The sequence below is a fragment of the Scardinius erythrophthalmus genome, assembly GCF_964197995.2.
Source record: "Scardinius erythrophthalmus genome assembly, chromosome: 7".
In the NCBI taxonomy this organism is placed as follows: Eukaryota; Metazoa; Chordata; class Actinopteri; order Cypriniformes; family Leuciscidae; genus Scardinius; species Scardinius erythrophthalmus.
In genome coordinates this window covers 11,280,656-11,307,613 of record NC_138227.1, presented here as the reverse complement: position 1 = coordinate 11,307,613, position 26,958 = coordinate 11,280,656, and the positions used below count along the sequence as shown (strand labels likewise).

Here is a 26,958-nt window from a genome sequence, read left to right as displayed (position 1 = left end):
TTTTTTCAGCTTGGTCGTCTATTTCACTGGGGTCTCTGTGCTGAATGTTTCACCTCGATGTGTTTAACTATTTGTCATAGGTCAGATTTTCTTAGCCTGCTCTCCCATAAGGGAACTGATTTTAATTATAAGCAGCTGTGATTTGTTTTTTTAATCTAATCATATTTTATACCACCCACACCATATTCCACTGGGAGTAGAGAGAACATGAATTGCAAAATGAGTGTGTGGAGATGACAGCGCTTATATACAGATAGTATTTCAGGTGCCATCTGTATTTAGAACACAATTCATACTTTTAAGGAATGTCACCAGTTCAAAACAAATTATTGCTATAATAAAAATAACAAAATATCATGCAGAATGCCTTGCATCATTATAAACACAATTTATGCTTGTTTTTGCGAACTGATGGATGAACTGGTACTGTCTTCTGTGTTAATCGACAGCAGGTAAATATTTTTTTGCTGGAGTGCTGACATCATCATTGCAAGACAGGGCGCTGTAATGTGGCTTGTGGATCGGTGGGTCGGGTTACGCCGATTAACCTCCTCCATAGCATGAGCTGAGAGCCATTGCCTTGCATGGGAGCACTGCTGATCTTTGTGAAATGTCATGGTGCTCCATGGTGCTGTCATTCACACAAGACCCACTTACAGGCATCAGTGAAAGGAAATCTTATTTCTGTCAGGAAGAGTCTGGAAAAGTTAGAAATACAGAACGGTCAATGGCACAAGGATAGGTCTACAGTGTACAGGATGACGAAAAGGAAATATCTTTTTCAAAATGTCGTTTAAAATGCATGTTCTTAGAAATGTCTACAGTCCTTTTTGTCAGTTTCATGCATTTTTGAAAAAACTTTTAGGCCATTTTCAACATCAAATGTAATGTAAGGAAATCTTAATAGGCATTTTTCTACACATTTGTGTCAGTTTCGTACATTTTTGAAAGCTTTTAGGCCATTTAATCTGTGTTAATCGACAGCAGGCCTCTATGGAAGCTTTTTTCCACCAGGGAATAAAAAATAGGTAATTGCAACTTTTTATCTCACAGTTCTCACTTTTTTTCTCAGAATTGCGAGTTTATACCGTGCAATTCGGACTTGAGTTCATATCTAACAGATCTGAGAGAAAAACTCACACTTGTGAGAAATAAAGTTAGAATTGCAAAATATAAAACTCGCAATTCTGATTTTTTTTTTTCAATTGCAAGTTTCTATATTGCAGTTTACCTTTTCTCAGGATTGCGAGTTCATATCGCACAATTTGGACTTTATAACGCGCGATTGCAGGTTCATATCTAACATTTCTGAGAAATAACACAATTGCACATTTATATATCGCGATTCTGAATGTTTTTTTTTTTTCAGAATTGAGATATAAACTCAGATATAGACTTTTTTTCTCACAATTGCGAGTTTATATCTCGTAATTTTTCTTAATTGAGTTATTAAGTCTGAATTGCGGGCAGTGTTGTGTAAGTTACTCCAAAAAAGTTATTAATTGCTAGTTACTAATTTAAATCATAGTAAATAATCTCCAAGACTCCAACAGTGTAATTAGATTACTGTACTAATTACTCCCTCTAAAATGTATTGCATTACTTATTACCAATTACTTATCCTAAATCCCATATCAACCTCAACCAGTTAAACAAAACAATCATAAACATGAAGCTGCTCTTTTAATTTGATCAAATAAATAATACAAAATTCCGTAAAATATTATTGAACTGACCAAAGTATTATACATTGAAAACATAAATTTAACTTAAAATGAAAACATAAAACATTAGACATAAAATTTTGATGTTAAATCCAATACAGAATTGTTCTATAGTCTATACCGTATTTATTGCAAAAAAGTTATCCCTTGCTTTACTTTTTCCAAGGGGAAAGTAATAAGTAATTAATTACTTAGTAATGCATTACTACACCCAACACTGATTGCGAGATATAAACTCGCAATTGGAGGAAAATACTTTATTGCTTATTTATTTTTACAATGGCACAAACAAGCTTTCATAGTTCACAAATGCTGACAATAGAGCTTAACTTGTTTTGAACTTGGAACGTTCCAATAATAATGCAAATTAAAAGTGTTGCCTATAGACCTCATTTCTTATCGCCACAGACATTTTTATGTACAATTTCACAGAGCCTTTGCCACAAATTGTAAATCAAGAAATCAACATTAATTAATTCCACAGTGATTTATTTTGATGCAAATGTTCATTTAAAGCTATGAAGATTCTGATTGGGTGTGTGTGTGTGTGTGTGTGCCATAAAACACATTCTGTGCCTCTGGCCTTTCACATGCGAGATCTTAATGGAATTCATTAACACTCAAGCAAAATGACTTGCGTCTTTGGCCACATGTCACCATCCGTGAATGAGACTAATGATCTCTTTACTTTCACAAACTAGCTCCATTTCCAAAGGAGTTCAGTATGTCTTTGCTCCACCAACAGAAAGAGACACATCAAAGTCTCTTTCAAGGAAAGTCTGTTCCCTCGGCGGCCATATTTGCAACACCTTTCAAGACCAAGTCCTGAAACCCCCCCTAAAAAAAGAAGCTTTCCGAATTCACAATTAAATAACATATTTCAAATCAGCAACAAAATCTGACATGACCTGTCTAGACCAGCCAATGGGAATCTGCAGTCATAAGCACGTGTCTCAGAACACTTGAAACTGCAGTGACATGAAGACTTAATCAATCAGCAAATGGCTCTTTAAATTAGAAGGCGGGACTTATTCCGCCATATTGCGTGTTGCACTTTCACCTGAATGCACCGTCGTTGTATACCTGAAGTCTTTGATGCATGTGCCTCCGTTAGCCAGCTATTAATCTCTGACCAGATACATTTGCAGATATCATAAGTGTTTTCTATTCAGTCATGTCTGTTAAAAGGACTCAACCCTTTGCTGATGCTAGCTTATATTTTTCAGTAAAATATGCTGATAAAGGGGTAAAATTAGATATATATTTCCAGTGTTGGGGTAAAGCATTACAAGTAACTTGAGTTATGTAATCAGATTACTTTTTTAAAGTAACGAGTTAAGTAATGCATTGCTTTTGAATTTACAACAAAATATCTGAGTTACTTTTTCCAATAAGTAACGTGTTACCATGTTTTCCCATTTATTGACCTCTACTGTACAGGCGTGAATTTTTATTTCCTTTAGCATTAGGATTATTCATTTCACTTTTGGTGTGAAAAATCCTTTACATTTGCCAAAAATAGATTTTTTTGTTATTTTTGTTATTAAAAAACAAACAAGCAAGCCCAGCCCAGGTGAGAAACAAATGACGCAAAAGTATAGCGTAACGCATTACTGTGCGTAAAAGTAATAAGTAACGCAATTAGTTGCTTTTTTAGGGAGAATTACTTTTAAAAGTAACTTTCCCAAACACTGGATATTTCTCAAAAATGTCTTTAAAATTAGTAATTGGCATTTATTAATTTGACCATGAACCACAAAAGCCTTACATATGGAGCACTGGACAAAATATTTTACTTGGACTATAGCCAAGTGACAGGTGAATTTGAGCAAAATGCAGCAAAATGTGGAGCCTTTGATATCAACAACAAAAATAAATGAGAAACATTGATCCTCCGTAAGCTGAAAAGCACAATATACTATTCAAAATTTGAGGGTCGGTAAGATGTTCTTTATTTATTTTTTTATTTAGTGAAAGAAATTAGGTTGCCAGGATGACTCTTATTCAGCAAGGAAATTCAAAAAGATTTCTATTGCAAATAAATGCTTCTGTGTTAATAATAAATAAATGTTTCTTTTTAACTTTATATTCGTCAAAGAACATGTAAGAAATGTTTCTTGAGCACCAAATCAACAAATTAAAATGATTTAAGGACACTTAAAACTGGAGTTAATGATGCTAAAAATTTAGCTTTGCCATCACAGGAATAAATTAAATTTTTAAATATATTCAAATATAAAAGAGTTGTTTTAAATTGTGAAAATGTTTCAAAATATTAGTGTATTTTTATTCAATAAAAGCCAGCTTATTTGTTTTAAATTGTAAAGATATTTCGCAATATTACTGTATTTTTATTAAATAAAATGGTTAGCATCAGTCTTTCTAGCAAGAGTCTTTGAAAAATATTTAAAAAAAACTTTTTGGACTATGCACAATTACATTATATATTGTATTTTATTATTTTGACTTAATTGTTTTTAGAATAAAATAAAAAATATTGCAGTACATATCTAAATACCTTCTGTCACTTTTATAAGTGCCACATAAACAACATTTTACTGTGTATTTTGGATCATTTTTGTAAACTTCTGTGTTCAACAATCCAAACATACAGGCCTTTTATAGACCTATTTAAAAATGGGCAAACATGTAATATGGTGGATAGCAACAGCTGCTAAGGTAGGATTGGTCAAAAACATTTATTTAAGGCAGGGCTTAGCAAAGCATCAGCAGTGGCTTTCTTTCCCAGTCACGAAAAACTTTGTGGGTTAAGAATAATAAATAAATGCAGTAGTTTTTCTTTTTCTAGCTTAACACAACCAAGGTCAAATACAGCTAGTACACTCCCACATGTACTGTAAAATCATGAGAATTGAGAATCGATATTAAAGGACCTTGAATGAAAGAATCAAAGTGATCAGTGGGTGTGAATGTGAAGAAATGAGGTAACATTACTGTCCCGCACAAGCTCTAGAATGTGAATCCTGCCTTTAATTATGTACTGCACAACAAGACAAACATCATTATTCTTATCCCTGCTTCAAAGCTGTCTATTCACAAGATGCCATAATAAACAGCCAGTATCCTTATTATCAAGGGATATGCAAAACTCCACATTTCTAAGCAACAGCCATCTATAAAAAAGAGAAATTATTGCAATAGAACAAATAAACTTTTTGAATTGTAAATGTATATAATTCCTGAGGCTCATTTAAATGAGAAAAAATGAGATTGGAAGAGCAGCTTGAAATCATGTAACTGCTACACAGCTCATTCAGTTAGAGTCGGGGGCAATAAAATGAACTAGATCATCAAACTGCATATTCATAAGAAAATAAAAGACATCTGCAGCAATAATGGTTTTGTTGTGTAGACGTGCTATCATTTTTTATGCGTTATGTTTTTCTAATATTTATTTATAAAGCATTTTGCAGACATCCATAGCAACTTACAAAAGTGCTTTATATTTATATAATATATATATAAGCTTTATATATTTTAAATAGTCTGTGTGTTAAAGTGATTAGGCGGCAAATACAACACAACATAGGCTGTCAAAATTGGAGTGAAGCAAATCTCATGAATCAAGATTGGTGTATTTGATTCTGAACAGCCTCTCATTCTTTGAACTTAATTTCCACGTGGCTTTTATTTTTGCCTCTAAACAAAGCACAATGTTAATTGAACCAAATGGGTTCATTTATGTGTTAGAAATGGGTCTGCAGAAGTCCCTGTTCTACACATCTCCCAGGGTCACTTTGCCAAGCGCAGCAGAAGACAGAGCCATTCATCACTATGAGCTAATGAGAGCAAGTTCGAAGTGCAATAAAGACACATAGTTAAAGTTTACACCCTTGCAGAAGCACTGAAATGGTGCCCAACGCAGGGCCAAAAGGTGCTGTGTCAGGACACAATTACTCCAGGTCAAAGAAAAACCATTTTGTCCTGTTCCCTTCAAGCGAGGTTAAAGGGATATTTCACACAAAAGTCCTGTCACCCTCATGCTGTCCCAAACCTGGACGACTTTCTTTCTTCTGTAGAATACAAAAGGTGATTTTTTTTTTTAAAGAAATCCTGGCCTGAATGAGGATTTAAAGGTGCAGTAAGCAATTTCTGAGAAACACTGTTGATATTTGAAATCAACCCAAACAAACACGCCCCTCTCTTCATTGCTCCGCCCCCAAAATGCACGAACACGCAATGCAAGAGTGGATGTCTATTCTGAAGCGAAGCAAAATAAAATTTAGATGATAAATGAAGAACAAAAAAAGAACAAACAGTACACAAGAGTATATACAAGCAAGAGTTGGTTGTTAGTCGTCAGACAAACAATGAACTCAAAACTGTCCTGTTATTATACAGTAGCTAACATAACATAACAGCATATCTTAGATCTGTGAAACAGAAAAACCAATGTTACTCACGTATGGATCAGAAACAACACAACCTCTGCGTCTGTTTTCAGGTATTCCCACTCAGGTCTCTCCAGCACTGGAAAGCTTTTCTAATATTAAACTGTGTCCTAAAGCTCTTGCCTGATCATAATTCTTCTTTTCCCAATGATATTCCTCTGACCTTTTCTCTTTTGTAATGTCTCTCAGCCATCTCCCTTTCTACAGTCTTTCTTTAAATCTCCCTCTTGTTCTCTCTATCTCTCCTCCCCCATCATGAGTGGACACGCCCCCTACTGCTGATTGGCTCACACTCTCTCCTTCCCTCATCATGAGTGGACATGCGCCCTACTGCTGATTGGCTCACTCTCTCTCCTCCCCCATCATGAGTGGACACGCCCCCTAGTGCTGATTGGCTCACTCTCTCTCCTCCCCCATCATGAGTGGACACGCCCCCTACTGCTGATTGGCTCACACTCTCTCCTTCCCTCATCATGAGTGGACACGCGCCCTACTGCTGATTGGCTCACTCTCTTTCCTCCCCCATCATGAGTGGACACGCCCCTTACTGCTGATTGGCTCACACTCTCTCCTTCCCTCATCATGAGTGGACACGCGCTCTACTGCAGATTGGCTCACTCTCTCTCCTCCCCCATCATGAGTGGACACGCCCCCTACTGCTGATTGGCGCTCTCTCTCTTTCTCCTCCCCCATCATGAGTGGACACGCCCCTATTGTTGATTGGCTACAACTGTGTTGCGCTGTTCGGCCCAATCCACTTTCAACAGTGTTTCTCAGAAATCACTTACTGCACCTTTAAGCTTGAAAATGACACAAAAGCTCCATAGTGGAGAAACAAACCAAAATTCAATGTGTTATAAAAAACTTCTTTGGCCTCCTCTTGTAAGAAGTATCATGAGCACATCAATTGTTTTTAGTCGGATGTTTTCAGTGAATCAATTGTTCCGATTTGCAAAACGTTTCTGAATGATTTGTTCGCTAATTTTACTGATCTGGTTCAACTCACTGAATCAAGGATTTGGTCGCAGTGATTAACAGCACACAGAGGACCAGATTTTCAGTGAATAGCTTCTTAAAGTTTGATCGCAGCCCTCATAAACTTTCATCATGGAAAAGAGTGGCCAAGCTATTCATCAAAATTTTGCCTTTTGTGTTCCACAGAAGAAAGAATGAGAATTTTTGGGTAAACTTATCCTTCTACACATCCAAGGCAGGTAATGGCAGCACTAGCTGTCTAGCGCACTAAGCTATCCGCAGTGGGGTCTTAAGATGCACAACTCCAGGTGGCGATTTATTCAGTAGAAGTTCAGAGGCGACCGGATTCACCCTAGTCTGCGCTCGCTCACTCAAAGTTAAACCCAGGAGACAAATAAGCCTGCCGCAACCCCTGCCGGTTTTAAACTTGTTGTATATCGCCAAGAATTGAGTGACTTTGGTCCTCGCAGGGCTGTGAGATATGACAGAACTTTGGTAGCTGTTCAGCATTCGTTTGTAATGATAAATCCCCCCCACCCCTCCCTCCTGCTGCCTATTGAAAGTCAGGATAGAACATTGGCTTTGAATTGATGTTGCTTGGGCTCCAAATCTCAAAGAAGAATGACATGCTGGGGATGTTTCTGTGATCCGGCATGAAATAAACACCAGTTTGCAACTCCTCAATTTGACCGCATGGGAATGTCATATGGCGGTAATATAGTAAATATATTGGATGATATACACATTGAATGCTCAACACAATATCCCCTAAATATTCAGTGGCTACAGAAAATGCATTCTAAAAGCTTTTTCAGTAATGTTAACTTATTTAAGCATCATGAAGATGTCAGTGTGTATGCAGAAAACAATATTTTTCCAAAGCTTATGATTCAAAAAATGGTTTTAAGTGATGCACCAGTAATGGCATTATGGGTCATTGAAAGAAATGAGGCCGCAGCAGTAAAAAACATCAAGTACTAAATTGTTTAACTTATTACCTGTAATATGTTTTAAACATATAAATGATTATATGTTTATAAACTTATTCCATCTTTTGTTTTAAACTAGATTTGTATATTTGCTTTGTGGTTACTTAGAGTTTTCTGGTTGGTTACTAGGTGGTAACTTACTGGCACAAGTCTCTATAGCAATGTGTCCATCCAAGTTGCAAAAAAATTAAATATTGCAAAAAACAATTTGCGAAAAAAGCAGCGTTTCCTTCCCATATGTTCAAGAGCACAAAATCTTCAGGGGAAATTTGTGCGAAATGGAAATGTACGCTGTAGCTACTGTGCCTCTTTATTAAATGTGATAAATGACTTGCAATTTAGAGCATGCAGACTAAGTGCCTCAACAAAAAAAGAGATGGAGAAATCATAAAGGGAAATTTTATTAATGTCATTAATTACTCACCCTCATGTCGTTTCAAACCCATAAGCCATTCGTCCATCTTCAGAATACAAATGAACTTATTTTAAATGAAATCTGAGCCAGTTCTGTACTCTCCATTGACAGTCTACGCAACTACCACTTTCAAGCCGCAGAAAGTTAGTAAAGAAATCATTAAAATTATCCATGTGACTCCAGTGGTTTAACCTCAATTTTATGAAGCTACGCAAGTGCTTTGTTTGTGAAAAAAAAAAAAAAAACATAATTTACCACTTTATATACAAAATATTAATCTCTGACGTGCATTGTGTCTTACTACCTATTTTGGAGCTTGCAAGTGGTAGTTGCGTAGCTGACAATGGAGTGACAGAAATCTCTCAGATTTCATAAAAAAGATCTTCATTTGTGTTCCAAAGATGAACGAATGTCTTACACTTGTGGATGAGGGTGAGTAAATGATGACAATTTTACATTTTGTTGGTGAACTAACCCTTTAAGAAATTAGTCCTACAAGTTGAGTAGTACGAAACAGAATTACCCAGACCTGAACCTACCCATGATTCTAATGGGAAAAGCACATTAAAGTCATACAACAATTTTTTTCTCATTCTATTTGCATCTGGGTCTGATATGATATTTTATTATATATTATATTATGATATTCTGGTCTCTAGACATCTTTTTCATAAAAATCACAAAAATCAATAAGCCACAAGTCTTTTAAGTCTCCATAAGAAAACCATAAGTCTGATCCCTTAGAAAGCCAACCTTTCCTCAACAACCTACACCATTTAACACATAATTTATGTGGCACTACAGCACGATGCTTATGGTTCATGTACTTCAGTGTGGTTTGTAATTGCGTGTTCCAATATCTAAATTGAACGGTATCAAGTGAAAAATGAAATGACTGCCTGCTCCAGCTGAGATGCACACAACTGTATTTAGTGAATTGTGGGAAGTAACGAGTCAGTGCGTCTTATATTAACACGCCGACCCATAATTGGCTAATTATAGCGGTCGTTCCACTGGCGTCTTTTCACGCCGTCCTCTCCTCCTCCTCCTCCTCCAGATCCCAACGCTCTGACGCAACACGGTCCCGACCACGCTCTCATCGGCGGAGTGGTGGCCGTGGTGGTCTTCATCACCCTGTGCTTCATCATCGTCCTGGGCCGATATCTGGCCAGGCACAAAGGTACGGCTTCCCTCCCCTCTCTCTCGCCCCCCCACCCCCCCCCACCTATAGTGTGCAAAATGCTTCAACATGTCCACTGTTGTACCTTATGTGTCTATGTGACCTATGTGGGACTGTGTGGACAGGGACATACTTAACCAATGAGGCCAAAGGAGCGGAGGACGCCCCTGACGCAGACACTGCCATCATCAATGCGGAGGGGAACCACGCACATGCAGAGGAAAAGAAAGAGTACTTCATTTAGCACCTCTGTTTTTTTTCTGTTCAGTATTGTCACGGCAACACTGCGAGCCAGCAGAGGAGGCGTTATAGCGCTCCGCTCCCTAACAGCACTAGTCTGGTCTGGCTTTGTCTCTGTTTGCGAAAACCTCTTTAAGGCCAAATTCGACACGCCACCTGCTGAAAAAGAATGTTGCCTCTTTTTAAACGATTCATAATCGTCTAAAAAAAAAAAAAAAAAAAAAAAAATCTAAAATCAGTTGAGTTTGTAACTGTAACACCAGGTCCATTTAGGCCAAGAAACCCTATCCCACCCCTCCAAAATGACCCCCGTTTGATTTGCAAAGTGCCAAAATATACAGACATGTGCTTGTCATGTTTGTTGCTGTGTTTATTCATTTAATTTCCCAGTGAATGCTGATTTCTCAACCACCCTCACTGTGCCTGTTATATACCTTTTTACAGATATTACCAGGGAGCGGCAAGAAATGTGGTTCATCTCAAGTCGGAAAACCTTGGCTTTGCCAATAATTACGCTTTAAGACAAGAATATGTGAGATGTATAATGTAAATATCATGTACTGTCTTTGTTTTTTTTGTGTGTGAGTGTGTTGTTTTCCATTGTGAAAGTGGGTGTTTTTTTTGGAAGTACGCCCTGTAATAAAGAATATACCCAAGAGACACGGACAATTATGTAACATACGGAAACCCGAAACAAGCCGGCAGATTGAAAATGGCAGGAAGTCGATGAAGCACAAATGAGAATTGGTGTGTAGCCATTAGAAGCGAGATTATTTTCTATTTCCATCATACCTGTCTGTATATTCTTGCACTGTTAATATTTCCCCCCCCGAGCGTTTATTTCAAACCTGAAAATGTACCAAACATAAGCACAAAGTCATTGTAAAATGTCATTGGTTTAGACAGTCTCAGGATGAAAAGAAGAGCCTAATTGAATTTGTATTTTATCACTCGAGTGAATGAATTTTTGTTCTCGCTTTGTGAATTGACCTGAACAGCCATTTGTTTGACGTTTGAAGGGAAGTTCGCCATTGTTTCATTTTGTTTTGCTGACCGAACCTTGTTAATATTGCTGTATATTACTTTGCTAAAGTGATTATTGGTGGAATATTGTTAAACTATAGGATCCCATATATATATATATATATGAGAAAACAAATGTCAAAATATCTATTTCGAGTGTCCCATACATTTAGTTCATATAAGTGAAGAAAATATTTGGTTGTTAGTTTGTTTTGTCCCAACCCAGGGAATGTATATAATGTGTATACTTATGCATTTGGTAAGCTGTTTATTTAATTGAATTTGAAATCTTTATTGCTCTGTTTAATTCTACATGTGTGCAATTTCATTTTAGCCTCTCTACACTAAGTATGTCCCCACCGATACTTGTCATTAATACTAATTTATTGGGTAAATCTGATGGACAAACACAATACATTATTATTAGTGCTTTTTATAAGCTTGTGAACAGATAGGACCGTTTGTCAGAACAACAATCACCATTATTGCCTTTGTGTTTGCAACAAAACATACAACCACACATTGAAGCTCTGGAGAAAGCGTAACCTTCAATGTACGTTTTTATGAAACATGTTTCCAGTGTTCATACTTTATTTCACTCTTTATAACATCAACTAGAACTGAGACATTTTTTCTAAGAACTTTTTATTTGCCCTATTGTTTTTGCTGTATGGGAAAATGTGTGAGGTTGCTTTTACATTAAATATTCAACTTTTTCAAACTATGCCTCTGTAAAAAAACAAAACAAAAAAAACCTCAGAGTACTGAGTAAAATATGCACAAACTCAGATTTGTGTTTTCTTCTTCATGCAATGCACAAGTGAACACAGAACAGATAATCTTACACACACGCACACATATATAGTTCATATGTATTTAACTTTGAAATGTATTGACAATGTCAGATAGATTAAATAGTTTTTTTACATTTTATACAATTATGTAATTATATATATATAAATTAAACCTTTACTATATATATAGGCCTAGTAGCCTAACTATAGCCATTTAAGTGAAATTATTGAACTTAAATATACGAGCTTGATAAAAAATGATCATTCTAGAGGAAATGGCACTTTCAGATGGCACTTAGATGCTTTTACATCTGAACTCATCACATATATATATATATATATATATATATATATATATATATATATATATATATATATATATATATATATATATATATATATATATATATATATATATAAATTGTGTAGGCCTATGTATATAAAAAAATAGTCGATCTCCGAATGCAACGTAACAGGGAGGAGAGTAAAGATGGAAAGCTCCTAAAGTTTAGTTCCATATAAATTCACGGATAATTTTTTGTTTTGTCATTGGTAAAAATCAATATTGACCTTGTATTTGAAAAAGGATCCTCACATAAGAAACAATACTAAAATTCAGAGTCAGTTCATTCGCATTCGGAGATCAACTATTTCTGACTGTCAGAATGCCGGCGGACGGAAACAACAGCTTCAGTGAGTTGTTCAAAACCTTTCTTTTTAGTAAACTTTGTGTACACAAACAATGTTCTCAATGCGTGTCGAGCCCCTGGTGATACTTCGAGCAAAGTTTCTTGTTGTGTCGAGCCTTCTTAGTGTTTTAAAAATAGCGATTTTTGATGCTATCATAGAAGTGCCCCAAGCACTCCCATTCAAAAGGCAATTTGACCGAAAACGAAAATACGGTCAATCTTAAAAGTGGCGTTTCCATCCTAATTATGCTTTTAAACGAAAGTTTGGGTAGATTCACAAAAAAGACCCTAGGTTGCATTTTGGCGAGATTTACGCTATATTTTTTTACGCTTTACGCTTTGCATTTTGGCGAGATTTACGCTATATTTTCAATATATATATAGGCTATGCTAATTTGAATAAAATTATACATTAAATAAAAATAATAATATAATATATATATATATATATATATATATATATATATATATATATATATATATATATATATATATACAGTGCTATGCATAAGTTTAGACACCCATGCTAAAGTTGACTAAAAAGAGGAATAAAAAATCATCAATTGGAAATTGAACTTAATGCCTTAATTAAAAAAATTAGGAAAAAATCCAACCTTTAAGCACACCAATTTTCTTTGTGAATGAACAATGTATCGTAAATAAATAAATGTTCTTCCTTAAAATACAGGGTGCATAAGTCTGGACACCCCTATGTTAAATTCCCATAGAGGCAGGCAGATTTTTATTTTTAAAGGCCAGTTACTTCATGGATCCAGGATACTATGCATCCTGATAAAGTTCCCTTGGCCTTTGGAATTAAAATAGCCCCACATCATCACATAGCCTTCACCATACCTAGAGATTGGCATGGAGTATTTTCCATAAGATCATCTCTAAATGCAAATCAAACCAGCTATTAGGCTAACTGAAATAAAACCATGCCAATCTCTAGGTATGGTGAAGGCTATGTGATGATGTGGGGCTATTTTAATTCCAAAGGCCAAGGGAACTTTATCAGGATGCATAGTATACATCACAAAATAATACATAATAAAACTTAATTTAGTTTTTTATTTAGATCGATTTATATAAATTATATGCAGTCTTATTTTTGCATTATAATTAGCAGGTTAATATGTAAATCAGGTCCTTGAACTGGAATGATGGAATAATCTTTAATATTCACTGAAGTGGGCTTGTATTGTGAATTTCATGGCTACATGCTGCCATCAAGAGCCTGAAGCTCTCAGCGCACGAGTACGTGGCCGTACTTCTTTCCTCAAAGCTTTGTTTATTGTCCCCAACTTAAAGTGGCTTTCTGTTGAAACTTTCAAATCCTTTCCTTCTTCCCACTCTACCATCATGGCTACAGTTTTACATAATCCATAGTGCGAGTTCGAGTTGCCAGAAAAATTAAAGGAAAGGATTTGAGGGAGATCAAAAAATTTCGGAAGGAGCAATGCAGTGTGTACAGCCTTAAATCTAGACTGAGGCTTAACACAATAACCACACAAAACCATTACATTTCTCTGCACTCACAAAGATTGGATGCTGTATGTTTAAATGTTAGATAATGCTGGTGGGTCAACTTCAATTGATGGAATTAGCCAATGAAACGGAATAGGCATTACAACACAACAACTCAAACTGATCTATTTTCAAATGGGCTTTTACATCTATGAACCAGTTTGGAGTTGATGATCATTCAGGCGCTCAGAGGGCTCTGGGCCAGTTAAAAAATGAAGCTAAATCCCACTGATTATAAACAGAACATGAGCTATTGTAGTTGTTGATTATGTATTACTACCACCACTACTACTAATTTCATCACAATCATTATAATCCTAAAAATAATGGTTATCTTTCCTGGTTTTGTCAAAGGAATGAGTCTGCATTTAGCTATAGTAGTTGTTGTTAGTTATAAATAGGCATACATTATATCTCAGTAACCATGAGGATTTGATTTAGAGGTTCAATAAGAAAAAATATATATTTTCTCTATAGGAGTGATTTTGTATGTTAGTTTCAAACATCTATTCAAAGATTCCAATCATTTTTATACATTTTATTAACCAAGCTAAAATTGCTGAAACCTGCCATCTGTGTAACATCCCAAGAGGCTTAATTATTAGGATTGATATTTTCCCAGTGCAGTGAACATGGAATATTTTTTTGGCTTGTTACCAATTTGCTGTTCGGCTGTAATTTGAGATTTCAAAGCAGCGGTGAGGCCAGAAATCTCCGAGTGGGTGGATCTTGGTGAAACAGGGAGGACTTCTACTCTGTGCCTCTATCCAATGATGTTATTTACAATTATATCAATGTTTTTGAACAAAAGAACAATCCCAGTTAAGGTGACAAGTTCAGACATCTTCAGACATTTACTAATGAATTATAAACAAAAAAGAATAGGCCTACTCCCTAATTCATATAACTGAGTCGAAGACATGATACAATAAAAGGAATGAAATGTCACATATATAGGACTCGCTAAATCTGTTCATTTACAAGAACCATCAGGATGAACCAGTTCACTTGAAAGAATCAAACTTTCCAAAGCTACATATAAGAGAAAGGTCTGTTTAGGACGAACCAATTCTGTATAATGAATCAAACTTTTCAAAGGTGTGAGAGAATGAGGGCTGTTTAAAGACACCATGAAATCAAAATGGACAGTTCTTGTTCCTTTATTATAAATGATTTATATGTGCACATCATCATTTTCTTATCCATGTGCCCTCGTAATCTTTAATCAAAATAACTTCCCCCTCCCTCTTGCAGCGACTTCTCTTCTCTGATGATGTGTTTACTGGCGAGAGGGCGGGGCAACCTGTCACTCACATGAGATCGACCAATAGCAAACCAAAACCACCCAATCAATTCCCCATGGACAAAATCAAGTCCCGTCCTAAGTTTTTTCTTGTTTGAGAAGCTTTTTCCCTTGCATATACATCACAATAGAGAAGAAAATACTGATACTGCCGAATCAGATTCACCAGTGCTTTATTACGAGAGATAATAATACCTCCGCTCGCTCGGCAGCAAAGTCACGACATTAAAAACAGCGATCAATTCGCTTTACTGCTAATCATTCCGAATGCTGTAGAAATAGTGGTCGTGAGTCTACAGGCACGAAACAAAATGATTACATATATATTTTATATTACAAACTATTCACTTACGAGCCAAAACATCACTACCTCTCAGGTGAAGCTAATTTCATTGATTATCTCATAACAAGGCCACATGTCAAGGTCTGGTCAGATTAGATGCTTAGCGAACAGTCTTTTTTTGTTGTGGAAAACATGCAGGAGAATTGGGCTTGAAATAAAGATCTGAGGGACTTTGACAATGACAGAATTTTTATTCCTCATATGACGGGGTCAGAGTATCTCTAAAACGGCAAGGCTTGTGTGTCGCTCCCGGTCAGCAGTGGTGAGAATTTACAAACAGTGATCAGAGGAGGGACACACAAAAACACCGGCGCCTGTTGGACGCCTAAGGCTTCTCGATGCGCAAGGGCAATGGAGGCTATCCCGTCGGGACCAAACTGACAGAAGTACTTCTGTGCACACTAAATTTGTGACACATATGGGAGGAATGTGTCACAACACACAGTGCATCGCACCCTGATGCATATGGGGCTGACCGTTCAGAGTGCCTATGATGACCCCTGCACCGCCGAAAGCGTCTACAATGGTTACATGAGCTTCTGAACAGGACCTTAGAACAATGGAAAAAGATCGCCTGGTCCAATGAGTCACAATTTCTTTTACACCACATGGACGGCCATGTGCTTGTGCATTATTAACTTGGGGAAGTGATGACAGCAGAATGCACAGTGGGAAGACGATAAGCCGGTGGAGGGAGTGTGATGCTCTGGTCAATGTTCTTCTGGGAAACCCTGGGTTCGGCCATTAATGAGGACATAAATTTGACACTTGCCACCTACCTAAACATTGTTGCAGAGCAAGTACAGCCCTTCATGACAATGGTGTTACTGGTGGAAGTGGCTCTTTCAGCCGGATAAAGCTCCTGCCACACTGCACACATTCGTCAGGAATGGTTTGAGGAACATGATAAAGAGTTCAAGGTGTTGCGCTGGCCTCCGAATTCCCCAGATCTCAATCCAGTTAAGCCTTGCGGGATGTGCTGGATCAATCCACGGCGGCTCCACCTCTCAACATACGGGACTTGAAGGATCTGTTGCTAATGTCTCGGTGCCAGATACGGACACAGGACACCTTCAGGGGTCTTGTAGAGTCCATTCCTCTGCGGGTCGGCGCTGTTTTGGCAGCACGAGTAGGACCACCAGCACATTAGGCGGGTGGTCAGAATGTTTTTGCTCATACACAACATGTATTTTGTGGCTTTTGATGTTGTTTTGTTTATACACCATTAGCATATTGTGGCAGCTTTCATTGGGTGGACCAATCATCAATGAACCTTTGTGCCACTGTTTCAAAGCAACACAATCATTGGATGGAGAGAAAAATGATTTTAAAACTAATCCAACAACAACAACAGTCTATATCAACCAGCACTTATACATCAGCATTCAATTTCTCATTGCATTGTATAAATATGCTGCTGTGGTTTCATCAATGATTATATGCGGAGTATCCCTTGCTGTCACTGTATATGGCATGTTGGCTACACCACTGGAATATTTCTAAGCACTCACCTCATTAAAGACCTTTGAGAGGAAAACAAAACCAAATAAATTTGGAGATCTTTAGTATGCATGGAGGAGGTAAACAAATGGGATCACCTTGAAAGGACAATTAAGAACTAAGCTAAGAACCTGTCGGGCCACACAGAGTAATTACAACTTAAAAGATAAATGATTGAGTTTTTAATGGTGTTCTGAATCTAGTTAGTTTCAACAAAACAAGGTAAGATCAATACACTCACGGAAGACCACAAACGAGGCCAATTGGCAAAGTTTAGCTTTAGAATGACGGAGTCTGAACTGGCATGGCGACCTTGAGCAGATGGACAAACAGAAAATGGGTTGTTCTACTGATTAAAACCAATGTTCCCTAGACATGGAGGATTATTTAAATTCAGTGCAGGAGGGCAAACCAAACACAACTTTATCTTTATCTTAATAGGGAGCTTTAACACAAATTCACTAAGACAAGGTTGCTCAAGATGGAGATTTATCTTCCTGCAAAGGACAAAATTGATTTTTAAGGTTTGGCTCTTTCCAGCAAGCTAGAGACTCCAACCCGATTTTATGCCAAAATGTACTCTTTTACAAGGTGGCAAAATTCGTACGCATTTCTATAATTGATTTGTATGAAAACATGTAAGATGTATGATTTTTAGGGAAAAAGCATGAAGGTTCACCCCTAAAACTAACTCACTGGGCCGTAAGTAGATCATATAAAAAAAGCAAAATTGAGATTATAACTATGCAAACGAACTTTATTAGTGGAAACAGAATAGTTAGGCTAAGTTGTTGGAGATTCATGTCTGTGATGTGGTCTCCAACGCATTTGTCTCAACAAACCTGGAGTCTAATACCACTTGTTGGTGCCAAAAAGCCTGGCTCTGTCAGTGGTAGAGAGAAAGGTAGCAACATCTCTGGTCTTCCCATGTTGCTTATTGGATGACAGTATTTAAAACCACGCAGCCTAGGGTTAGGCCTACTTGTGTGAATGTGCTATACATGATTATTCTGACCTCTTGTGGTGAAGTAACTCAACTGCTGACAACCACTGGACTCCATCACGTCTTGAGAAATGTTCCCATTTTGGATTTTTATTGTGAATTTGGTCGACTCTTTTAAAACATAAGCATTTATTATGTCAAAACTGGGTCACTATTGCACAATTTCTCTTCTTCGGAAACTGATCGCTTAAAACAGGGCTCCGAGGAAAACATTAACAGAGAGGATGGTGAAATCAGTGTGTTTACGAAACCTCACTCAATTATATGCATCAACATTCACCTCTTCATTAGGGACCCTTTCTAAAAACCAAGCTATTCTTTGCCTTAGACTAACTGTGCTTACATGTACAGCCATTTCATGCATTACATTTTAAAAAGGTTGATTTATTGGTTCAGTCTCTGTTAGCACATTACTTTTAGCAAGCACCACTGCAATTTGCACATTTAGTGAAAAAAATTAGTATTGACATTTTATTTGCTGTTATTTGTTAAATATGAATCAAATAGTGAATTATACAGTGCATTCTAGGCTTACATGACAGTATTTTGGTTACAGGGTTAAAACAAAAAAAGCACAAAAAATAGAACATTTCATTGACGCTACAATGACAAAATGAACAAGTTATATTTTTAGACTAATCCAAGCATTAAAGTCAACATGAAACAACATTCACATCCATTTTACTTTCATAATGTGAAGTACAGTTAAACAAAAAGTAGGTCAGAACTTGATTTTATCCTCAGTACATGAAAAGTGAACGTTCTGTACCACAACGAGAGTTAACAATGCCTGAATCTCTATTTGTGATCCGACAGCCAATAGGCTGCACGACCTAGATGACATCAGCTGAAAAGGGTATTGCACATTAATGAAATATTGCAATACAAACTTTTCATTGAAGTAATGTGGAATGAAGAATCATCATGCACAATAAGACCATAAACATGTATTAAAGTAAATAGGATTAATTAGGATTCTATGTTGGCCTTTTCCAAACTCAGTCCACTTTAGCAAGCAAAAAGTGAACAGTATCTAAACTTTTTTTTTTTTTTGCCTTACCTTAGAGAGACTATGGATTCTATGTAGTTTTCACAAATCCTACATGATATGCATGGAAACGTACATGGCAGTTATTTAAAATGTTATTATATCTATGACATATGCATATACTGATACTTAAAAAACACAGATGCATATTTAATATAGAATTTTCATGCCGATAATGCTAAAGACGTATTAGGCTAGACTGGAATGTACTTGTATGCTCTACATCGCATAACAAAATCATAAACCATTAACATAATAAAGATAATTACTATGATTGTCCATAGTGGCAGTGTAAGTGAAATAAATGCTAGCACTGGAAATTAATCCATGAGTCATTCCCGTTATATAGTACATTTTCAAGTCTCCATTATACAAATACTGTCCAAGTCTATATTTGGATAAAACTGAAGTCATATTAGTTTGTTTTCTTTAATCACAATATTACAATTAATGCCCTAAAAATTTATTAAGAAATTGTCCAGATGGTTTTCTTTCTTTAATCAAAATGCAAAATTTGGGGATGTTGTTTTAACTGTTAATCTTAGATACTATATTTCCTGTGTCCTTAATATCACTTTCCACCCTGTTAGTCTTTTGAAAAATCCCCCAAAAAAAAAAAAAGAAAAAAAAAAGCCTGTTCCTTAATGACATTATTGTCCAGGAAGTGACATCATTTTGGGTGGGAAAACAACAGCATAAACACGAGAAAGTATTAGCAGTTCATTGGATGAATTAATTGATGTATTGTGCTTTAGCTGTCTGTCTTACTTTTTCATCCTGTCGGACAAAAAGAAAATGGTATGACTGAATCAAAATATCAAAAGATGGTTTAAAAAAGTTTAAAAAGTTAATTATCAATCCATAATAAAACAAACCATGTATTTCAACCCTGTTATGTTCCATTCTGTAATTCATCTTTTGCCATTGTGAAAATAATAAAAAGTTTATGCATATAAGCTTCAGCAGAGCCTATTTCTGAAATACTTTAAATTACACCACAAGGGTGTATTCATTTGTAAAGATTAAGAGTTGAAAATGTTCAAAAGTTAAAAATGTGTGGCGTAACAGGAATGACCCCTATGCAAGGAATGAAAGGCATAGTAGCATTTCCAAATGAAACTCCTGGTAATAGTGCAAATTTAGTCACATCCATACTTAGAAACATTACGAAAGTGCTCCTAATAAGAAAGTCATGCTCAAAAGTGTAACAGACGGCAGCAGAAAGGTAAGCTCCTGAGTAAAACTGAAATATCAGACCATTCCAAGCGGCTTTACTCTGTTGTACATCACGGAGCTGGATCTGTGACAGCGTTCTGAACGGTGTCTTGCAGGAAGGCAGCGGGCGACCTGAGTGCTACTGTGTCTCCTTCAGGACTAGTGTCTGGAAGAAAGGTGCTCGCAGGGACGTCCCGGTCTGGGCCAGCCAGGCTAGGAGAAGCCATGGGGGTCAGGAGGATGGAGGTGGGACAGTCGGAGGAGACGTACCTGGCCAGCGCTTGCAGCTCCTCGGACTGCGGCGAGGTGTCCGCACAGAGGTTCTGGCACAGGCCCGAGAGGTTCTGACGCACATCCTCCAGGCTGAGCTTCAGCTGGTTGCGATCTTGCAGTAATTTCTCCTTCTCGCTCCTCTGGTAAACGTGAAAACAAAAGAAGATCCATTTTAGGATTCTATTCAGTACTTTGCATTCCTTACGGTGCAAAAACCAATCATAACGCATGCTATTGATTTTCTTAATATGTGGAAAACTTTACATGTTCACAAAAACTGTGTTGATTGGTTTACTCAATCTCAATTTGAACAAAAGGGACAATAGAAGCAATATAATTGAACACTTTATGCCCATACACAATGTGGTAATGGAAGGGATTTTCAATTTAATTATTCTTGTTTCTAATGGTTCGCAGAAACAATTCTTGTCAAACTTTTGAAGACCCAACTCCTTAACCTACAGGTGAAACTCGAAAAATTTGAATATCGTGCAAAAGTTATTTTATTTCAGTAATTCAACTTAAAAGGTGAAACTAATATATTATATCGAAAATTACAAGCAAAGTGAGATATTTCAAGCCTTTATTTGTTATAATTTTGATGATTATGGCTTACAGCTTATGAACATTTTCAAAAATTTCTGAGATATTGAATTTTTGAAAATGTTCATAAGCCGTAAGCCATAATCATCAAAATTATAACAAATAAAGGCTTGAAATATCTCACTTTGCATGGAATGAGTCTATATAATATATTAGTATTACTTTATTGCATGATCATTTTATTGAATTTTTTTACAATGAAAGTAACATCTATTATACAAAACTGGTGATTCCAGGCATCACTGCTTTTATAGTCATAGTTCAATATCATGATAATTGTTATTGTGAATTTTTTTGGTCCCAATGAGTGTGTAGTGAAAATTTGGTATCTAATCTGTAAATAAAGCCAAACAGAAAACACAGATAACAAAATAATCCTCAGATGCCATGTTTGTCATTAATTCGAATTAATAAGAATTATCGAACAAATTAATTAGCTGAAGTTATTACTCCACCACCTGTGTGACGTCATTAACAGCTCTTTATTGTTGCCCAACTGCGGTTCAAATGACGGACAGTTACTACTTGTTTTTCAGGAAACAGTCTTGACAAGCTTGTTCATTCCTCCAACGAAGCATTATACTTTAATGAGTCAACCTTGAACCCTAACATATTCAAAGCCATAAATTTGAGAGTTCAAGACTAAATCTTTTGATTAATTCACTCTCATTTATCTCTATAAGTAACTCTCATTTATCATTCCTTTGTAAATGAGACTACAATGATCCTGCTGCATGTTGTTTGATTGCAAAAACAGTGGGACTCATTCACTAAGCTTGCATACGCACGGATTTGTGCGTGAAATCTGCGTATGAACATTTTCACGAGCAAACCATGATTCATTAATAACTTTCATTCTAAAATTGATTCTATATTTACGGAAAAAAAAATTAAACAACAAAAAACACTCGCATAAATCACACGCTTGGTGGCCTTATAAACATGTTAAGATAACATTTTAAACAGATATAAGTCTTAAATACACACACACACATAAGCACACACACACACACACACACACACATACATATATATATAATGTTTGTATAAAAGGTGTTTATTGTGTTTAAACTTGTTTTGAGGATGGCACTTTTGACATTGCTCGAGGATCTTGTTGTGTGTGCTCTCTGTCTTTATGCTCAGTACACATTGTACGATTTTGGGCTGTCCCACACGAAAGATGACCAATCATGTAAATTTCTGTGGTCATGGCTCCTAAATCAGGGTTCCTCAAACTCGGTCCTGGAGGGCCGCTGCCCTGCACAGTTTAGCTCCAACCCTGATCAAGGCCGTTGTCGTCTCACAGAGTGTTTGTTGCTACGACCTACGTCTACTAACTAGGCAATAAAACTGCATCATGAAATAGCGTATTGATCAACGTGACATGGTGCTAAAACTTAAAACTATTTCCTCGAACTCCATTTACAAAATTGGCATGCCAAGTTGGCCTCTTTTCCCTAGCAATATTCTCCACTTTTGCTTCCTCCTCTTTTTCTCAGCGCTCATAAAAACCACAATTGCCAAAAGTGCGATTCATCTTGCTTATTCGTTTACCACTAGTGCATGCTGATGTAGTTTTATTCTTCTATACTAACTTGTGTCATAGCCCACGATTCAATGGGTGTCATCATCGTAGAGTCTACATACATGTCGTACCCAAGTTTATCAGATCCATGTCGCTCAAATAAAATTCACAAAATGACGATATAAAAACAGATATACCAGTTTCTTGATGTCTCCCTCCAGCCAGTAGATACAGTCTAGTTTCCTCTTGCGACAGCGCTGTGCAGCCACGCGGTTCTTACTGCGCCGTCTCACATCCTGAACAAACTCCAGCTGTTCCGGGGTCAGTTTCTCCCGTTTCAACATCTGCAGGAATGCCCTCCTGGTCATGCTGGAAATTTGCTCCACAGGGAATGGCAAATCCACCTGGGAAGAAAACCTTGATGTCAAAACTGCATTATGGAGGGGGTTCAGCCTAGAGGTCGGTTACATTTTTTTTTTAGTAGAGCCTGAAACTTTTATTCGAAGCATGTCAGGGAATCTCAACCGAATACAAAATATTGGTGAAGTTTGCAATTTGGCACTAAACCTCATAAAGTTGTACAACCGTGAGTGCTAGCATGCTCACCTCCTGCACTGGTTCACTGCTACCACATTGCGCACAGTCTCCATCCGATTCACACTCAGAGTTTTCCCTGGAGTTAATTGGGGACATGCAGGAACTGTCTCCAGTGTCTTCATTGGACAGAGTGTGTCCCCCGGAGGTCTGTCTATCAGTGGAGCTCAGGTCCCTCAGGAAGGGACAATCATCAGGCGCAGCTCCCAGATCCAGATGCTTCAACCAGTGGAAGTCCGAGCCGTTTCCAGCAGACGACTGGTCGATAGAGTCTAAAGGTAGAGGCTCGTTTAACGTGGAGTTCAAATCCGGCCAAAAGCCCTTCGCAAGATGCTCAGCCACTTCCCTTTCCACTATGCTTCGTTCAGTGAAGCCATCTTTGGGGGACAGTTCAGAGAACGTTTGTTTGTTGGAATCAAAGACCTGGTTGTCGTCGGTGCCAATGCTACTGATGTCTGGAGCGCTGGAAATCCCGTCCAAAACCCCGCTTGACTCCACAGAATTGAGAGGACACAGTTGGCTGCAGTTGGCGGGCGGCATTAGAGACCCTTCGAGTTGGTCAAAGTGGCCATCGGTGATACTGGCTATGTTCAGGTCTTTATCAGTAGGTGGTTCACAACGTACCCCCATTGCTAGTTCCTTCTGGAATTGTTCCTCCATAGCTAAAATGTCCCCACCACAGCCAACCGAGTGCAGTTTCTCATCATCAGTGGTGCTCGAAGTGGACAGGAAAGGACAAACTTCACCGGCCACCACAGAAGAGGAAGGCAACTGTGGGCCAAAGTTCTGCAGGCAAAACTGGTCTTGGCCATCACCCATGTGGTATGACGAGCTTCTTGCGTACAGCGGGGATAAATCTAACTGCATTTCTTTGCCATTGGAGATCGGTGGACAATCTTTAGGACTTTCTGCAGATGCAGCCTGCATGACTGTTCCAGCATCCTGAGGTTCAAGATCTTCTCCAGTTTTAGGGTTTTGGTCACTAGGACTGCAGATGGCTTGGGATTTCTTACTGGATTCTTGGCTCTTGCTTTTCCCCTTCACTTTTTTTGAGGTTCCACCACCCTCAGAAAACTTTGGGACGAGGAATTCAAAGCAGGCTTTATCGAGGTTTTGAAATCCAAGAAATTCGGCGCATCTGTGGATCTCCAGGATGTTTTCTTTCGTGAAGTGAAGTTTTGCAGTGTAGGCAAACTGCAGAAGAGGCTCAAATCCCTCCACAGTGACCTTGGGAGATTAATGATCTAGTCATGATTACTGCATGAATAAATTATTTACAAATCGCATTATTGGGTTATAGCTGTAACATTGTTTGCTTAATTTAATCTCAATGTATAAGGCCTAATTTGACAGCATTGCACTATAAACCATTTTCCAAGGAATAGTTCACGCAATAATGAACACTATGTCATCATTTGCTCACCCTCATGTCATGCCAAACTCGTTTGACTTCCACCGTACACTCGAGGAAAAGTTAGTAAGACTTTTCCATATAATTAAATTAAATTAGAATATTTGGGATTATGAAAAGTAGCAACAAAAAAAATTGTAAGAAAGAAATGTAAAACTTTTAAACCATTTTCAAAGAAATTTAAATTGTGGTGTAAGCATCAACACGGTTTTATTTTTTACAATGAAAAAAATAGTAGCATTATTAACAAATATCATGAATTATTAATTCAAAAATAATTATCATTATCATAAAAAGGTCAAATTATCTGATATTTTAAGAAACTTATTGATCTTGACACAGTTATTTATGATAGTCAACAGAAGTCCTCTCTATGATATAATTTCCTGTTTTATATACACTTTTTCATGCATGTTGGTCGGACCGCATGACATTGTTTTGTAGACAAATATTAATAAACAGTGAAACATTTTTGTAAAAATATTTTTTCCGACAAATAAAAAAATGTTCTTCTTTATGATTTTAGGACAGTTGCATCAGTATTAAATGTTTTACTTTTTGCCCCCCAAAAATATCAAAATTCATTTGAATTCAGAAATGATAAACATGGTCATCATAGAAGTATGTATGTGTGAATTTTTTATGTATTTCTTGATAAATAATAGCCGTGCTCATAAATAAAAATATGCGTCATGTCACCAACCCTCATGGGTTCAATATTTATATGTAAATGAGTAAAGGATGACATAATTTTCACTTTGGTTTGAATTGTTTTTTTTAGAGTTTGCTCTGATCATTTTTTACAGGTTTTTATTGATGTATCTGTTAAAAATAACAACAAATCATTAAGAGAAGACAGCGTAACCATAGGTTTCTGTTCAACCCATCCATCCACCATATCAAGCATTACCTCATCCGGTAAGCTGACAGTGAGGTTTGGTCGACTGTGGTTTGTCAGTCTGGTGTAAAAATAGTGGCTGCAGGAAGCCAGCACAGAAGAGTGTGCTCGAAAGCTCCTGCGCTCCACTTCAACAGTCACATCACACAAGAGCTCCTTCTGTCTCAGTTCCTCCAGCGAGCGAAGAACATGATGGCTGTGAACAGCGGACTGAAAGGTGAAAACAGAGGTCCGGGGGCCATCCACAGACATGACGCAGGGGTTTAGCTACAAAATAACAGATACATAGACGCAACTGTGTAACAAGGTGGAAATACAGAAAGAGATGCATCAAGTTACACTTGGGTGGAGTGATTTCAAGCTCAATACATGGTGATGAGGGGCACATAAAGTTATACAGATGCATTTACAAATATGCCATGTAGAAAACAAAAGGTAAATATATAGCCTAAAGCCACCATAATCTTACTTTTCAATGTTTAAACATTTGAGTAAACAGAGTGACTGAGCATGACTCTGCAAAATAAGTATACATTAAAAGCATGTTTTCAGTTCCCGGCTAGACCAAAGATAGCTAATCTTTCTATATATAATAATTTGTCTATATATGTGTGTCAATCATATAACGTTAGTTAGCAGAATAGTTTTCTCTATTGTGAGTGTTAAGCAGCTGTGCAAACATTTGTTTATGAGCTGGTATAAATGCTCATTGCTTAACTATAATACCTGGAAGTTCCGACTTGCCAAAATGGCATAATCTTTCAGATGATAAAACAAAAATAGGAACTAGCCAGTGGTTTAAAATGTAACTGACATTGTTTAACCTGTCTTAACACACAGTAATGTTTAAACGCGGGGCTTGTGTGTATGTAAAGGAATATAAAACTGACCTGACATATCACTGGAGATCAGAAGCTGTCAAAAATCCCGCTCTGTCCATCGCTTTTCTAGTCTAAAAGTAAAAACGGATTAAAGTTTGACAGCGACCGAACGAGCTCCATAATGCATGTCATGTGACTGTACAGTGCTGCAGTGAGTGCGCGTCACACTTCACGCACAGAACGTACTGCGTCATGAATCCAATAACCACGCCCATCAATAGCCACGCCCACGTATAGATAGATAGATAGATAGATAGATAGATAGATAGATAGATAGATAGATAGATAGATAGATAGATAGATAGATAGATAGATAGATAGATAGATAGATAGATAGATAGATAGATAGATAGATAGATAGATAGATAGATTATATTAAACAATTATGTGAAA

The 26,958-nt window shown here is 37.1% G+C and overlaps 3 protein-coding genes across 6 annotated transcripts in view; 2 read left to right on the top strand and 1 right to left on the bottom strand.

Moving 5' to 3' along the window:
* Window positions 1-10,519, top strand: part of cadm2b (cell adhesion molecule 2b) — a gene marked incomplete at its 5' end in the record, with an annotated part of 235,263 nt that extends 224,744 nt beyond the window's left edge. Inside the window, 3 exons of the mRNA XM_081370346.1 lie at window positions 9,573-9,695; window positions 9,821-9,926; window positions 10,380-10,519. Coding sequence (XP_081226472.1) covers window positions 9,573-9,695; window positions 9,821-9,926; window positions 10,380-10,485 — 335 coding nt within the window. The 3' untranslated portion in view covers window positions 10,486-10,519. The remainder of the gene's footprint in view (window positions 1-9,572; window positions 9,696-9,820; window positions 9,927-10,379) is intronic.
* Window positions 10,520-18,183: 7,664 nt separating this feature from the next.
* bach1a (BTB and CNC homology 1, basic leucine zipper transcription factor 1 a) lies at window positions 18,184-26,722 on the bottom strand. Of its 3 annotated transcripts, none has more exons than XM_081369785.1 (5): window positions 26,575-26,722; window positions 25,697-25,951; window positions 23,388-24,602; window positions 22,979-23,185; window positions 18,184-20,793 (listed from the first exon to the last, which is right to left on the bottom strand). In XM_081369785.1, the coding sequence occupies exons 2-5, from the start codon at window positions 25,934-25,936 to the stop codon at window positions 20,452-20,454; spliced, it is 2,004 nt and encodes a 667-aa protein (XP_081225911.1). In that variant the 5' UTR covers window positions 25,937-25,951; window positions 26,575-26,722; the 3' UTR covers window positions 18,184-20,451. The 3 variants fall into 3 exon arrangements, with proteins under 3 accessions (XP_081225911.1, XP_081225912.1, XP_081225913.1); XM_081369786.1 differs by having other exon boundaries at window positions 25,697-25,979; window positions 26,575-26,718; XM_081369787.1 differs by lacking the exon at window positions 26,575-26,722 and adding an exon at window positions 26,411-26,490 and having other exon boundaries at window positions 25,697-25,979.
* mipepa (mitochondrial intermediate peptidase a) overlaps window positions 25,743-26,958 on the top strand; it is a 28,974-nt gene continuing 27,758 nt past the window's right edge. Inside the window, exon 1 of one of the 2 annotated variants that reach the window (XM_081369784.1) lies at window positions 25,743-25,901. Coding sequence is in view for 1 of the 2 variants with exons in the window: in XM_081369783.1 (XP_081225909.1) it covers window positions 26,085-26,119 (35 nt within the window). In the remaining variant the exon portion in view is untranslated. Of the gene's footprint in view, window positions 25,902-25,999; window positions 26,120-26,958 lie in introns of those variants that run through there. The other variant, XM_081369783.1, reaches the window with a different exon arrangement.